General features: G+C 36.7%; 1 protein-coding gene across 3 annotated transcripts in view; it reads left to right on the forward strand.

The window, feature by feature from the left end:
• Positions 1 to 14988, forward strand: part of NKAIN3 (sodium/potassium transporting ATPase interacting 3) — a 537526-nt gene that overhangs the window by 296292 nt on the left and 226246 nt on the right. For all 3 annotated transcript variants that reach the window (XM_043484043.1, XM_043484044.1, XM_043484045.1), the window contains exons 2-3: positions 1563 to 1700; positions 7189 to 7269. In XM_043484043.1, coding sequence (XP_043339978.1) covers positions 1563 to 1700; positions 7189 to 7269 — 219 coding nt within the window. The remainder of the gene's footprint in view (positions 1 to 1562; positions 1701 to 7188; positions 7270 to 14988) is intronic.

A 14988-nucleotide genomic window follows, 5' to 3' on the forward strand; every position in this document is an offset into this window, starting at 1 on the left:
TTCCTGGGTAGAGGACATTTCTTTATGTCCAAGGAAATTAAAGTTATTCAGGCATACACCTGCCACATAACTTAAAAAAAAAAAGATACCTAGGGTACCATTTTCTTTTCAAACCTGCTGTTTCTAGTGCCGGCAGGATGGTTGATCAGTGGGTCATTTTCTCAGAATTACTATTTTATCAAAGTTAATGTAGAAGAATGCTTCAAATGTATTAAGATCCATGTCCAAACACAGCAGGTGGGATTATAAAATTTCTAGATATAAAGCATAATAAATATTATTTGTACATGATAATGACATTGTTGACATTCACTGGACTATGTGAAATTCATCTGTCTCATCATAAAGAGTATAAGTGTATACTTTAGTATATTTTAGAATTGCTTAAAAATATAATTGTATCTAATGCAATATAATAAACTGTGACATGTCTAAAATTGTCATTACCCTATAATTTTTATCTGTGTATTTAGAAAGGATTATACCTAATTGAATAGTACTTTCCTGTAGCTCAGATGGAGAAGGAAATGGCAATCCACTCCAGTATTCTTGCCTAGAGAATCCCGTGGACAGAGGAGCCTGGTGGGCTGCCATCTATGGGGTTGCACAGAGTCGGACATGACTGAAGCGACTTAGCAGCAGCAGCAGCAGCAATAGCTCAAACAGTAAAGAATCTGCCTGCAATGCAGGAGACCAGGGTTCGATCCCTGGGTTGGGAAGTTCCTCTGGAGAAGGGAATGACAATCCACTCCAGTATTCTTGCCTGGAGAATTCCATGGACAGAGAAGCCTGGTGGGCTACAGTTCATGGGGTCACAAAGAGTCAGACACGACTGAGCAACACACACACATACCTAATTGAAGATGAATTTTCATGTAAATATATTGTCTCAATAAAATGTCATTCAAAGGAACTGTGAAACTCCAGTGTTAGATTGGGAACTAAAGTAGAAAAATAAGTAAGCTCATTTTGAAAAAGTAGTTATCATCATTAATGTAAATAAGTCAAAAGTCAATAAATAAGCTTCATTTTGAAAAAGTGGCTAGTATTATAACCAAAGACAATCTAAAGAAAGGAAAGAAAAAAAAAGATTTGATAATTCATATTTTACATAGGAAGGTAGAAATGGGAGTAGTTTTTCTTATTTTTGTTTGTTTCTTTTCCCAAACATTAATAGTACTGGCATTGAAGCCTAGAGTTACTGTTCTAAGTATGTTATAACTAAGCCAGTCATTTTACTAAAAATAGTGATAGGTTAATATTAGAAAATATGATATCATAAAATATTTACTACTATAGAAAAGGATTTCAGGAATATATCTCACGCACTCCAGAAAGGCTTAAAATCTATTTATAGTTGAAGTCCTGATTTTCAAAGTAATTTTAGTATGTTTTCTGAGAGACGTTGCATAAAGCAGTACATGAAATGGGTGTCACAATCTGATAACAGTATCCATAAGTACAATTGAAATTGATTTGCAGCCTTCTCCAACTGTGAAGCCAACATTAGTGTAGTCTGATGGTGCACAGGTTATATACTCATGGACTCTGCTTTGTTGCAGCTCTCAGCATTAGAGAGGCAGATCTTCGACTTCCTTGGCTTCCAGTGGGCACCCATTCTTGGCAATTTTCTACATATAATCGTCGTCATATTGGGTTTGTTTGGGACCATTCAATACAGACCTCGATATATTGTGGTGGTAAGTCTTATTTTTAACTTGTCTTTTCATATAAACACTGCAAAACTGTTAGGAGAAGAAGAAAATTATTTCAGTTGTTCTTTCTGATGTAGTATGGCTTGGCTGTATTGGCCTTCATTACTGAGATGATTATCTGTGGGGAAGAAGGCTCAGTGAATGTTTACAACGAAAGCAAACAATGTGACTATGAGTGTGAGATGCATAGTGTAACTGAAATCAAGATTCACAAGGAAATTTAAGATGAGTTTCAATAGAGGAGGACCTGTGGTCTTGATGTTAGATGGTATGTAATTGTGTATTAACTATCATTTCAATCACGTGTGTCACTAACACTAAAAAGCAAACTTCCTAGCCATAACTATTTACTAACTGATAAAAGCTATTTAGTTTTAACTGATGTAATAAATGCATGTGCATTCATGAAGTGAAGTGAAAGTCGCTCAGTCATGTCTGACTCTTTGCAACCCCACGGACTACACAGTCCATGGAATTCTCCAGGCCAGAATACTGGAGTGGTAGCTGTTCCCGTTTCCAGGGGACCTTCCCAACCCAAGGATCAAACCCAGGTTTCCTGCATTGCAGGCAGATTCTTTACCATCTGAGACACCTTTATTTCATACTTATCCCCTAATTTTTGGTGTACTATATATTACAAAATATTTCTCAACTTTGTGAAGATAAATTTGAGACAAACCCATGCTCCAAACTATCACATACATGGTCAGCATACCCTCCATTGTAGGAAAATTTAATAAGGAATATTCTGTGCTCCACATTTGACTGAAAGTTATCTCCAGTAATTTGTTCTCTTTTCTAGAGGGGAATATTTTAGGCTACATATATGTATAAGAAGGTTGTGAGAAATACCAAGAAATGTAAGAAATTATAATGAGGAGTAACACACTCTAAAATGCTCACTGAACCTGAATAAATATACAGTGTTCAGTAGAATTAGTGAATATTTTCTTGCAATGCGAGTGATTGCATCACTAGAAGAAAAGAATCTGCCTGCCAATGCAGGAGACACAAGAGACATGGGTTCTATCCCTGGGTCAGAAAAATACCCGGGAGGAAGAAATGGCAATCCATTCCAGTATTCTTGCCTAGGAGATCCCATGGACAGAGGAGCCTGGCGGGCTATAGTCCAAAGGGTCACAGAGAGTCAGACATGACTGAAAGCACATGTACTCTGTACACAGGGAAATATCCCTACTATGTCATCATAAATCTTCCACCAGAGTTACTGTTCAGAATGGCAGTGAAGAATATTAGGCTCATATTCAATGGTCTCAGATTTAAATCCCCTTGGACATGAATACTAAACTCCAAAAACTGTTAGAACAATGAGTGAGCAAGAAACAGATCTTTTTGAAAAAATAAGTGTAACATACTGTGTATACTACTATATCTAATTGATACACATGTGAATGAATTAATGAATGGTCTTCTTGGTAATTGAAAAACAAGCTAGGGAAGTGAAAAGTAATTTATATTATAGACTAATTGCTCAATGAGAAAAAAAATATACCGGGAGACTTCTACAGTTCATTTCAATTAAAAAATCCTTAAATATCCTCATAAAACTATGCAATATCCTGGAAGCCACATAGACCAAAATAAATGGTTTTTCATCTTTATAGGCATTGTCTAATTAAATTAGGATTTAAAGTGTGTGTACTGAACATAAGCAAAGTAGGATAGATAAATAGTTGATAGATTATATAAAGATGATGAGTAAATAGATGGATAAATAATTATGCAGAGTAATTTTTTCTTTACTTTGAGAAGTTATGTCTTCTATACTGCAGGTATATCTATGTGACTCTCTGAGTTTGTAGGCATACTCTGTGATGACCAAAAGATATTTGGTAAAAATGGAATGTATCTCTTTCTTTAAAATTCTAGTTTCAATTGCATAAATAAGTTTGTTGTTGTTCAGTCACTAAATTGTGACTTACTCTTTGCAACCCCGTGAACTCTAGCCCACTAGGCTCCTCTGTCCATGAGATTTCCAGGCAAGAATACTGGAATGGGTTACAATTTCTTTCTCCAGGTGATCTTCTGGGACCAGGGATCAAACCTGTGTCTCCATTAGCAGGCAGATTCTTTACCACTGAGCCACCAGGGAAGCCCTAAAAAGAAATTAATCCTCATCAAAAAGATGACAAGGAGGATAGCCAGTCTCTTATACCACATGTTGTCCTAATACTTTCTACCTCAGCAAAATTCCTTTGTATGTGTTATTAGTGCCACTAGAAATCCTTCCTTTTTACCTTATGTACAGATTTGGGTCTCAGGTGCACACTGAGGTATGAAGTTTCCATCTCAAAGCAATCCAAAATTCAACCATACAAATATTCTTTGTTCTCAACAGGCCAATGTATTAGAATAAAGGAACTTACAATATTACTTTTAAAAATCCTGATGTCTATATAATGCATGACACATTAATAGCAAAATAAAAAGGAAATCATTTCAAAAAAATAACTGGTTACAAAATACATATGAATGAAGTAAATTTTTGATAAATTGGTGAATTGATCATTTGATAAAATAGAAAATTTGGGGAAGTGTTAACTTGCAAATTAACCTGTAGTCCTTTTCCTAAAATATTTTTCAATGAAGCTTATCATTTGATGCCTAAGCACCCCAGCTCTGGAGTCATATGATGCCTAAACACTCCTGCTCTTGCCAGAGTGCCTGTCCCAAGTCTGACACTAACCACATGATCAAATGATTACCTCTCTACTTTGGTCTTAGTGTGATGACTGAATGACTTAATCTATGTAAAGTGCTTAGAAAGGAACAATAGAAAGCATCTCAGTAATAACTGTTGCTATTGTTAGGAATTTCAGAGCTGGCAGTTGGAATCTATAGTACTCAGCCTGATCATTTTATCTTTGAGTGTTCAGAAGTGACATCAATAGTATAGCTTGTGATGGATCAGAATACAGTTCGATCATGAAGTTTGTGCTTTGACTTTAAATAGATTTGCTTCAATATTCATTTTCTGTAACTCTGAGTTGATTTACTTTTCTAAAAGAATACTTGGGGTGTAGGTTTGCAGTCCTAATAATTAAGAACTATGTGGTTTTGCAGTTAATTGGGTTCATTTTCTTACTTTAGTCCTGCTTTACTCTATGTCCTCCCCTCAACCTTTGTCCCTAGATTTGTTCTCATGACTTAGTGGTCTGCACTGCTCTTTTACTCAATCATCTCCATAATTAGACTTATGTAGAATGAAAAATGTCCGATACCAGATGCCATCTTATTAGTAGCATCTTTAAAAATTTGTTGTGGTTTTATGACTTTATCAGTTTGCAAAAAGTGTACATTGAGGATGTAGGTTAGATATTTTAAGTATTCACAAGAATATTTTGTGGGTCAGAAAAGTGCATTTCAATGCATTTGGTGCATTTTTAGGAAAACATCTACTACCCTCTCACACTGGAAGGCTCTTTAACAGAAAATATCAGCAGATCAACAGTATCTGCAAATACCAAAAGCCTCAATGTATATTTTAACTGATGTTAACTTTTTGGCGTATTTTCCTACTCCTCTACAGTTCTAGTGATTTTGGAGCCTTAACTCATTATTATAAATGTATTACTCTTTAAAAATCATAAATGATAAAGATAAAAAATGTAAATTGAATTTTAGAAAAAATTTAAAAGCTTCTGATAAGGTTTCTAGTAAGGAGATGGCTGTTTTATAGTGTTTAAAATTCATGAGTCTATTATTTGGCAGAACATAGAAGAAACTAGTATTAATAAATTATTTTAATACTTAGCTTAATATTAACAATAAGTTATTTCACCATTTATCATGATTTAACAGTAGAAAGCAATAATTGAATTAGTATGTCTATTTAAGAATTCAAAGATTTTTTTTTTTTCCCAAAGATTTTTGTAGTAAAATAAAATTAGTGAGCAACCCATTGTATTTGGTGTATTCATTGTGCTGCTGTGGCAAATTCCTTCCTCATTTAAGCTGTCCTATGTGTCAGTTTTCCAGATCTTAGTGTCTTTGTCTGCTTGAGAAAGTGACTGGATGCAGAAAGAGAAAAACAAGTATCATATATCAATGCATGTATATGAAATCTAGAAGAATGGTACAGATGAACCTGTATACAGGGCAGGGATAAAGATGCAGATGTAGAGAACAGGCTTGTGGACACAGTGGGGGAAGAAGCGGGCGGGACAAAGTGGGAGAGTGGCGTTGACATATATGCACGCCCGTGTGTAAACAGCTCGTGCGGAGTTGCTGTGTAACGCAGGGAGCTCAGCGCAGTGCTCTATGGCGACCTAGAAGGGGAGGATGGGGGGTGAGAGGGAGGGAGGCTTTAGAGGGAGGGGATATGTGTACTTACAGCGGATTCACGTTGTTGTGCAGCAGAAACCAGCACAACATTGTAAAGCAAGTATCCTCCAATTAAAAATAAAAAATTAAAAAAAGAGAAAGAAAGTGACTGGATGAATTGAACCCTAAGACCATCTCCTTTGATGAGTCTTGATCTGAGGTTATCTTAATTCCATCTGACTAATACTCTTGAGAAAGACATTTCCTAATACATGATACATTCATAAACCCAATTAATCAATAAGACTGGCATGTTTAGAGAGTTTGGGGATGTAATTGGAAGGTATTTTCCCATTATGGAAATATGTTGCTTATTTGCTCATCCTTAATCGTAGTTATTAATTTCTATGCTTTTAAAAAATATTTTACATGCTCATGTTATAGCCTATCGTTATATTAGGGGCATATGTTCCATTCAGTAAAATAGTCCAACAGTTGAAAGTTGGTTAATTTTACTCCACATATCCATTTTCCCACATGATTCTCATTCAGTGATATGGAAGTGAAGGGTTTTGACTAATATTCCTAAAACCGTGATGATTTAAAATTGTAACTAAAAGCTAGCTAGCTGATTAGATGGGCTTCCCTGGTCCCTGAGGTGGTAAAGAATCTGCCTGCAATGAGGGAGACCCAGGTTTGATCCCTGGATTGGGAAGATCCCCTAGAGGAGGGAATGGCAACCCACTCCAGTATTCTTGCCTAGAGAATCCCATGAACAGAAGATCCTGGTGGGCTACAGTCCATGGGGTCACAAAAAGTTGAACACGACAGACTAGCTGACTAGATAGCCCACAGAAAATTTGCATACTTGTATCCCTTGGAAAAGTTAGTACTCAGAAAACCAAAATGAAGTCAGCACTTGGATTTCACTTGCATCTGCAAGCCAGCAAAGCACTTTCAAAATAAATCTAGTTTTATTGACATCTACTGAAAGCAGTAGAAACTATTGGATTTTTAATTTCTAGAAATCTTAGGGGACCCCATAAGGAGCACTCTTTTCTGAGCATGCCCTGTTTCATCCCAGAAGACAGATTTATTGGCATTTTTATTATCGACTTATTGAATATACATTCCCTTCATCTCCACATTTTTCTTCTTTTTCTCCCCCCTCCCCACCCTTTCTTTCCAGTATACGGTATGGACTGCCCTCTGGGTCACCTGGAATGTGTTCATTATCTGCTTCTATTTGGAAGTAGGTGGGCTCTCTAAGGTAAGTTCATGATGGTTTTAAAGTACACTTTTAAAAAGAGTACACTAATAAATAATCTAAGTAACATTACAAATGGAATACTAATATATATACATCTATACAGTGTACATATATTACAAATGGAATACTAAATATATTTAACAATCTAAATAACATTAAAAATGGAATACTAATATATATGCACATATACAGTAACTTAAGCAGCACTACAAATGGAATACTAAGTATGTATAGTAATCAGAGCAACATTACAAATGGCATACTAATAAATATGCACATAAACAGTAACCTAAGCAGCATTACAAATGGAATACTAAGTATATATAGTAATCAAAACAATGTTACAAATGGCATACTAGTCAAAAAAGAGTTTGGATATCATTCAGAAAAGAATGACCTTGGGAGCATGTTAATAACAGTGAAACTCCAAAACAATAGTCTTATAAGTTAGTTTGCTAAGCTGCAGTGGGACTCAGCTTCAAGCCTCTCATCCCAGTGACCACAAATGCCAAATGTTAAGTGAAAAAATGGCTTTAAACATTCTTGTGTTTAAAGTGGGGAAAGGGATTGACCAAAACGTAAATGTAACAGATATGAATAGCAAGTTGCCATCTTTGCTTGAATATTGATTCTGAGAAAGAAGTTTGACAGAGAAGGAAATGCTCATTATATTTAAAGGGAGCGTATGTTTGCTAACAACTATGTACATCAGTGTGGTGACTCCTCTGTGAATCCTGATCAGAGTTGTCTTTATGCAACATGAAACAAATGTTATTTCTGTCTGTCTAGAACTCATGTCAGCAAAGCACACAATTTTCATTTTGACTCTTGCAGAACCCTCTTTTGATTACCACCCAAATGGAAGAGCACCTTAGGTTAAACTTCTCGTTATGTTTCTTAAGTATTTTTCTCATAAACTAGTGCGGTTGTCATTTGAAATCGTAGAGAAGAAATTTAACAGTATAATTACAAAAAGAATAAGAAAGTTTTAACCTATTTTTCTAGGTTTCTTGTTTTCCACTATCTTTGTGCCAACTTATTCTGTTGTTGCATAATAATGTCAGATTTTCTTTAAGTAGCATTTGTGGTTTAGATCTTAAAAACATTTGCTTTGACCAGCACAGAAGCTTTTAGAATTGTTAGGCTCCACTGAAGTCCATAGGGTAATAAAGAATTTTTGATGTAGCTAAGCAGCAAAGATCCCTGAAGGTTTTTCTCTAGAACCTTCAGAGTTGATTGTTCTACACTATAATAATTTTATAATTAGAACTTGTCATCATTTTCTCACATTGGCAAATGTATTCAGGAACCAGAAATTACATTCCTAAAACTGAGTTACATAGAAATGCACCAACATCTACCTTTAGTATTTGTGCTATTAATTGCATTTCACCACTAATTTCTAAGACAGAAAAAAGGACTTAAATCAGTGCTCAGTTATCATCTGTAACATGCAGATTATAAAGTAATTTTAAAATGCAAATATTATGAATAAAATAATTGTTAATAATAAGTTAAGCATAGCATTTTTCAACCCATAACATTGTCTGTTTCTTGATTTGAATGGTCATTTTAAATCATGTTTTTATTTCACTGGATGGAAATCATATTTTATTTTCTTCTCTGTTAACTGGTTTGGAATAAATTAAACCAGAAGAAATTTGTTCTATGGAATTGGCATCATAGTGTGTTGAAAAAGACTATATGTCAAATCATAAGCCTTTCATTCAAATCTTGTCTATAGCACTTTTAAACCATGGGCCCTTAGGCAAATTGTTGAGTCCCAAAAGTCTCTGTGAAATATAAAAACAGGACCAGCATCACCAGTAATGATAGTAATCAGTGCCTGTTTGGTGTTTAGCATTGTTACCAAATATGGTAACTCAGGTAAGCTTCAAATGTGATGTGATTTTTAAAAATTTTTTAAAATTAAAATAATAGGATCAGTGATTTGTCCCACAAAAGCTGATTTCCCTCTACTGCCCAAGATGACCTTTGTGAACTGTTTCCTGTAACTGGTTTTCTAACATCAATGTGAATGATGTGAATGTGAATTTCACATGAATTTCAATATGAATCCTTGAAAAACATGAAGGGTTTTCCCCCTCATTTCTTTGGGTTCAGAGTTAACAAGTGGGTATAAGGTCCCAGTTACTCATTTTATGACCCATGCAAATGCCATTAAGCAGCCCACCAAGTATTCTAGATCATTAAAAAGATAGACGATTCCAAAAGGCCCAAAGGTTTTTTGTTGATCTCTATTTCCTGTTTCAAAGGCTGGTAATTGCTCCCTGGCTAGCCACAGGTGAATCTCAATTCCAGTCTGTTGGGAATCTATTCTGAAAACTAGAGTAGCATTGAGGACCCTTGATAAACCCAGGCACCTCTGCCATTTTCCCAGGTTGTACCCCATTTCATAAAATAATCCTTGTTCACATGTGCATCTTTATATACTAACTCTCCAGAGTCCTCCCTCTCCTTCTAGTTCATGAAGTCATTTCTTGGAATTATATACTTGGGTAGATTAATAAAAGCCTCACTCTACTTTGATTTTTGCACAAAATATCCATTGTAAAGTGGTGAATCTTTCTCCAAACACCAGATTCAGCTTAATTCCCACAACATCTTAATGGATTTGGGTGTTATTCCAATGACAGGCACTACTGAACCATTCTAGTAAACTAATAGTGTACTTGCTGACCATGAGTGATCATACCTCTGGCCTCTTATGGGGACTCTTGATCACAACCTTCAGATTTTCCTTTTGCTTCACATCATGCTTTTGTCCCTGTGGTCCTGAGGGTCTTCCTGGGCATTCTCCATGAATTCTAGAACTTGAAGGAAATGGGTTTACTGTTTTAGGAAATGTGTGCCTGTATGGTGAGATTGGGGATGACTGTGGGTGGGTGACCAAAAGTGCCTGTACTTTGATACTGGAATCTCGGTTTCCTTTTCTGCAAAATGAGGGAAAAACCACAGCATTATTTTTATTGTTGTTGTTGTTTAGTTGCTACGTCGTGTCTGACTCTTTGCGACCCCATGGGCTGCAGCATGCCAGGTTGTTGAAATTGTTTGTAATTCATACAAAGAACTTAGGATCTTGGAATATTGTGAGGTTTCAGTAAAAAGTGGTTCTTATAATTGCCATCAACATCATCATCTTTATTATTAGTGAGAAATTAACAGACATCTTGATCCTCATTCTGCAAACCTGTGGGACATATATTTATTACTATGCAAGAGCTGTAAAAGGGGAATATGTAGGATTGAGTGACTTGTTTAAAAAGTATGTAACAGTCCCTTGTGCTAGGACCTCAGATCTGCATATTAACTTCACAGCTGTAATACGATTAATTAAACCCTTTCCTTCAACATGTAAATAGCATTTTTGAAATACTTCTGCAGCTAGATTCTGCTACTGTCTCTCCTGCTCCCCCGGGAGGAGCTTTATGCGTCTTTGGAGTCTCCAAGGCAGTTTTTCATGCTGTACTTTAAGATCACCAAGGGTACAATTAATAAGTTATTGCTGCTTCTTTGGAAGTCGCAAGACTTGAAATCATATTTTTCTTCCTAGGCATCCATTCAGAATGCAAATATGAAAGCCCATCTCATTTGTTACATTTAAAGATACTGAAAGATAAACTATATTTGTTGTATTTGTTTTTAATCCCTCCAAAATTAATCTGATGCCTTAAGACATCTTTTCCATTACTCCAAATTGTAGAAACTTTAGGTTAGTATTTCTTCTAACTGGCGTTTCCTGGAAAATGCATGAAATTTACTCGTTACTGATCCTAGAGAATTTTCAGTGTTACATTTCCTAGAATTCTGATTGTGAGCTACTGTGCATGAGCATAATTTAGATGTAAAAAATGAATATGAGGAAATTCTCTGAAGACTTTTATTAACCATGAGCTTTGATCAAGAGTCTCCTAAAATTTAGGAAGAAACCTGAAAGGGAAACAGATGAACCCTCCCGATAGCTCCTCCGTACCTGTGTTCACGTTGCCTTCGCATAAAAGAAAAACTAGCTATATTTGTTTCTCTATATCCTGTCTCAACAGCTGCATGTTTTCCATAGTACCTGATCTGTGGATATTTTGATTCTTAAAGAAATTTAAGCCATTTCTCAAAATGGCAATAATAGCACTTTCTTGTCCTCTTTTGACTTAAATCGTCACCATTCACTCACAAGGGTTCTCTTCTCTCGTGAGATTCTTCAGTCGAATATTTCACCTGAGGAGTCTGGCAGGGTCAATGACATTATCCTTCTTTTTCAAGGTTCATTCTTATTACCCAGCCTGAATTGTTCCTCTATACTTACCGAGAAAAATCTCTCTCTTCATCAAGATTCATTTTCCTTCAAGGATGAATTCTTCCACTAACTTTGGTTTGGTCAGGCACATTCAAGTAGGAAACTTTTAGACAATTCAGAGTTCCATGTCGAAGTTATTGCATAGGAAACAGAACTGTCTCTCCCCTTCAGCTGCGTACAGCGCCTCCATTATTTTTAATAAGCATTCTAAGTATTTTTATGTCTCTAAAGAATTCTTTTTCTGTGGGCAGTTTCAAACAAGATCAGTGGTACATAGTATATGTGCATGCAGGCTCAGTCACGCAGTCATGTCTGACTCTGCCACCCCATGGACTGTACCTTGACGGAATCCTCTGTCCATGGAATTTCCCAGGCAAGAATACTGGAATGGGTTGCCATGTCCTCCACCAGGGGATCTTCCCAACCCAGGGATCAAACTTGCATCTCCTACATCTCCTACATTGGCAAATAGATTCTTTACCACTGAGACAGCTGCGAAGCCCCTAAAGACGTAGTATATGTCTTTCTTTAAATAAATACAACTTACTGAATCTAGTAATAAGTATTAAACTTGCATTTATCCTTTCCTTTGAATTTCTTCCTCCTTGAACATTTTTCAAAAAGAATCTTGAAATGTGATGTTTATGGAGGACTGAAGCTAGGATACAAAATATCTTTATTTGAGAATAATATTATATCAGCAAATGATATAGGAATAGCATCCAAGAAACATGGCAAAACTATACCTATATTTGAAACTATAAGAATGATATTTTACTGTTTCATGAGATGAATAGCATATCTATACCAATAAGAATCTTTGAAAAATGCATAAACTTTCTGTTTACTAGAATAACAAACTATTTCAGGTTCTGAACTAATATATTGGTATATATTTATCATGATGTCCTGAAAGAGTATTTTTGTTTATAATATTGATGCAGAAAGGGGCGATTGAGGTGGTGGTGAACATCTATCCAGTTATTAAAAATTTATAAAGGAAGAACCATCCCAATCTGCTTCTGGGCATTAAATCAAAATGAAGCCCCCAAACTTGTAAATGTTTATTTTTTGTTTCCTATACAGTCCTTTCCCTAAGTGATGCAATTATTTTATATTTTTTAAAAAACTAGCAAGGCAGTGTAAATATAGTTATGCATTTCATATTCCAACGGACTTAAACTATACTTTTTCCCTTGGTCTGGGTCTAAATAAACATTACTTCTGAAAACAACATCTTTGGCGTTCTTTGTGTGGTAAGATAATTGCTTCCCCCGTAGCTTCTTTTCCACAGTAAAGAAAATTATAAGCACGTCTAAACTCAGTATTGTATTTTCATAGATTTCATCAAGTACAAACATTCTGAAACCCTTTGCTCAAAAAATCCAATTTGCCGCTATGTTATAGTCCAATGACGAATAGAAACCACAATAACTAAGTCATTGCTGCAGCCTGGGCGGTGTTTGGAGTTTTTAACCACAAGTTTGTGTGATAACCTTGTACCCTTCTGTAGAAGTTCAAATATTTTTGTCAAAAGAGCAGATGGATGTATTATTTGATCAAGAGCAGCTCTATTTACTGCTGCAAAGTAAGAGTTACTGAACAAAGCCTATGCAAATATAATTGAATAACTGGGCTATTATCTCACTCAGTGGATTATAGTCATGAAATGGCTGTGCTTCTTTGAATAAGCCATCTCCCAGCTGTTCTGTCTCTTACCCTATTCCCATTCCTTATTACGTTGGGTAACAGATTCTGTATACAAGTCTGGTCATGGATAATTAGTCTCCTGTCTGGTTCAAACCTGTTCTCCCCTCAGTGAAGCTAGCATGCCTGAGGCCTTGGTCACTCTCTTCCCTTCCCTTGACTCGACCCCTCAGGGAGAAAAGAGAGGACATAGTCAGCTTCCACAGCCAACCCTGAGCTGATGGTGAGGTTTGCAGAGATCCTGACCTCCTGCCAGCCTTAGTCTATTCCAGTCACTGGTCATGGCCACCGCTGATGTGACGGTCTCCACATGGGCTAATTCTTCCCTGGGTGCATGCTAAGTCGCTTCAATTGCATCCAACTCTATGCGATCCTTTGGGCTGTAGTCCACCAGGTTCCTCTGTCCATGGGATTTTCCAGGCAAGAATACTGGAGTGGGTTGCCATTTCCTCCTCCAGAGGATCTACCCAACCCAGGGATCAAACTCGGGTCTCCTGCCTTGCAAGCAGATTCTTTACTGTCTGAGTCACCAGGAAAGCCCCACGTCAATTATATCAGGTACCATACTCACAGGCTCTAAGAATTAGGACATAAACTTCTTTGAGGGCCCCTATTCTGCTACAGGAGAGGAGCCAGCCATCTTAGACCATGAGGTAACCTTAGGGATATCAGCCATGCATGAGAATAATTGCATACAAAGAAAAAAGGAGCCTCCGACCCTAACTCCATGGAGATTTTATATTAGCCCTGAATTTCCCACACAGATTTCTTTCAGATTAGAAAATGTGTTTAAGCCACTTTGGGAGGACTTGAAATATGCAGGTAAAAATAAAATACCCAACCAATCATGTATGATTGTACAGACAGTTTTACTAAGCATTTACTTGGTCCGAAGCCCTGTGCCAGGCACTAAGGCTCCATCCTATTTCTGCCTCATAAAATATTCTATATCATAGGAAAGACATTAAATGAGTAATAGCAAGAAAATGTAACCAGTATTAGGATAATGAATTGGAAAGGACTCTGATACCATTGAACAAGGAACACAGTATCACCAGGATCAGGTAGGGTTTCCTAAGGAAGATGGGATGAGGATTGTACACCCTCAGGAAAGAACAAGTGCCATGCTGACCTTCACAGACACAAATGCTGTGATTGACCTACCATTGGAGAGAAAAGTGCTTTGAGCTGCTATTTGTTTTCAACTTCCTATAATGAATTTTGTCAGTCTGTCCACCTCCATCCTGTACCCTTTTCCCAGACTCTCCTCTGGCCAGCATATATTGGAGAGAGAACTCCATAGGGTTATATGAATCAGAGCCAAGGTCACTCCCTTAGAAGGTGGTCATGTAAGGACCACAAGGGAGCTTTCGGGTTATAGATTCTGACTACCAGTGGCCTGAAAATGATCTGTTTAGGCACAGCTGGGAGAAAATGCCAGAATGCTGGGTCTCCTTTTGAGATGGTCTGGAGTTAATTTTCCTGAGCATCAACAGACAAAATGAATGAATGGTTCACAGACTGTAGCATATGTACTGCGTGTTTAGCTTCTTAGTCATATTCGATTCTTTTTTGCCCTTTAGACTGTAGCCCACCAGGCTCCTCAATCCATGGGATTCTCCAGACAAGAATACTGGAGTCGGTTGCCATTTCCTACTCCAGGGGATCTTCCTGACTCAGGGATCGAACAAGAGTCT

The sequence above is a fragment of the Cervus canadensis genome, chromosome 12, assembly GCF_019320065.1.
Source record: "Cervus canadensis isolate Bull #8, Minnesota chromosome 12, ASM1932006v1, whole genome shotgun sequence".
In the NCBI taxonomy this organism is placed as follows: Eukaryota; Metazoa; Chordata; class Mammalia; order Artiodactyla; family Cervidae; genus Cervus; species Cervus canadensis.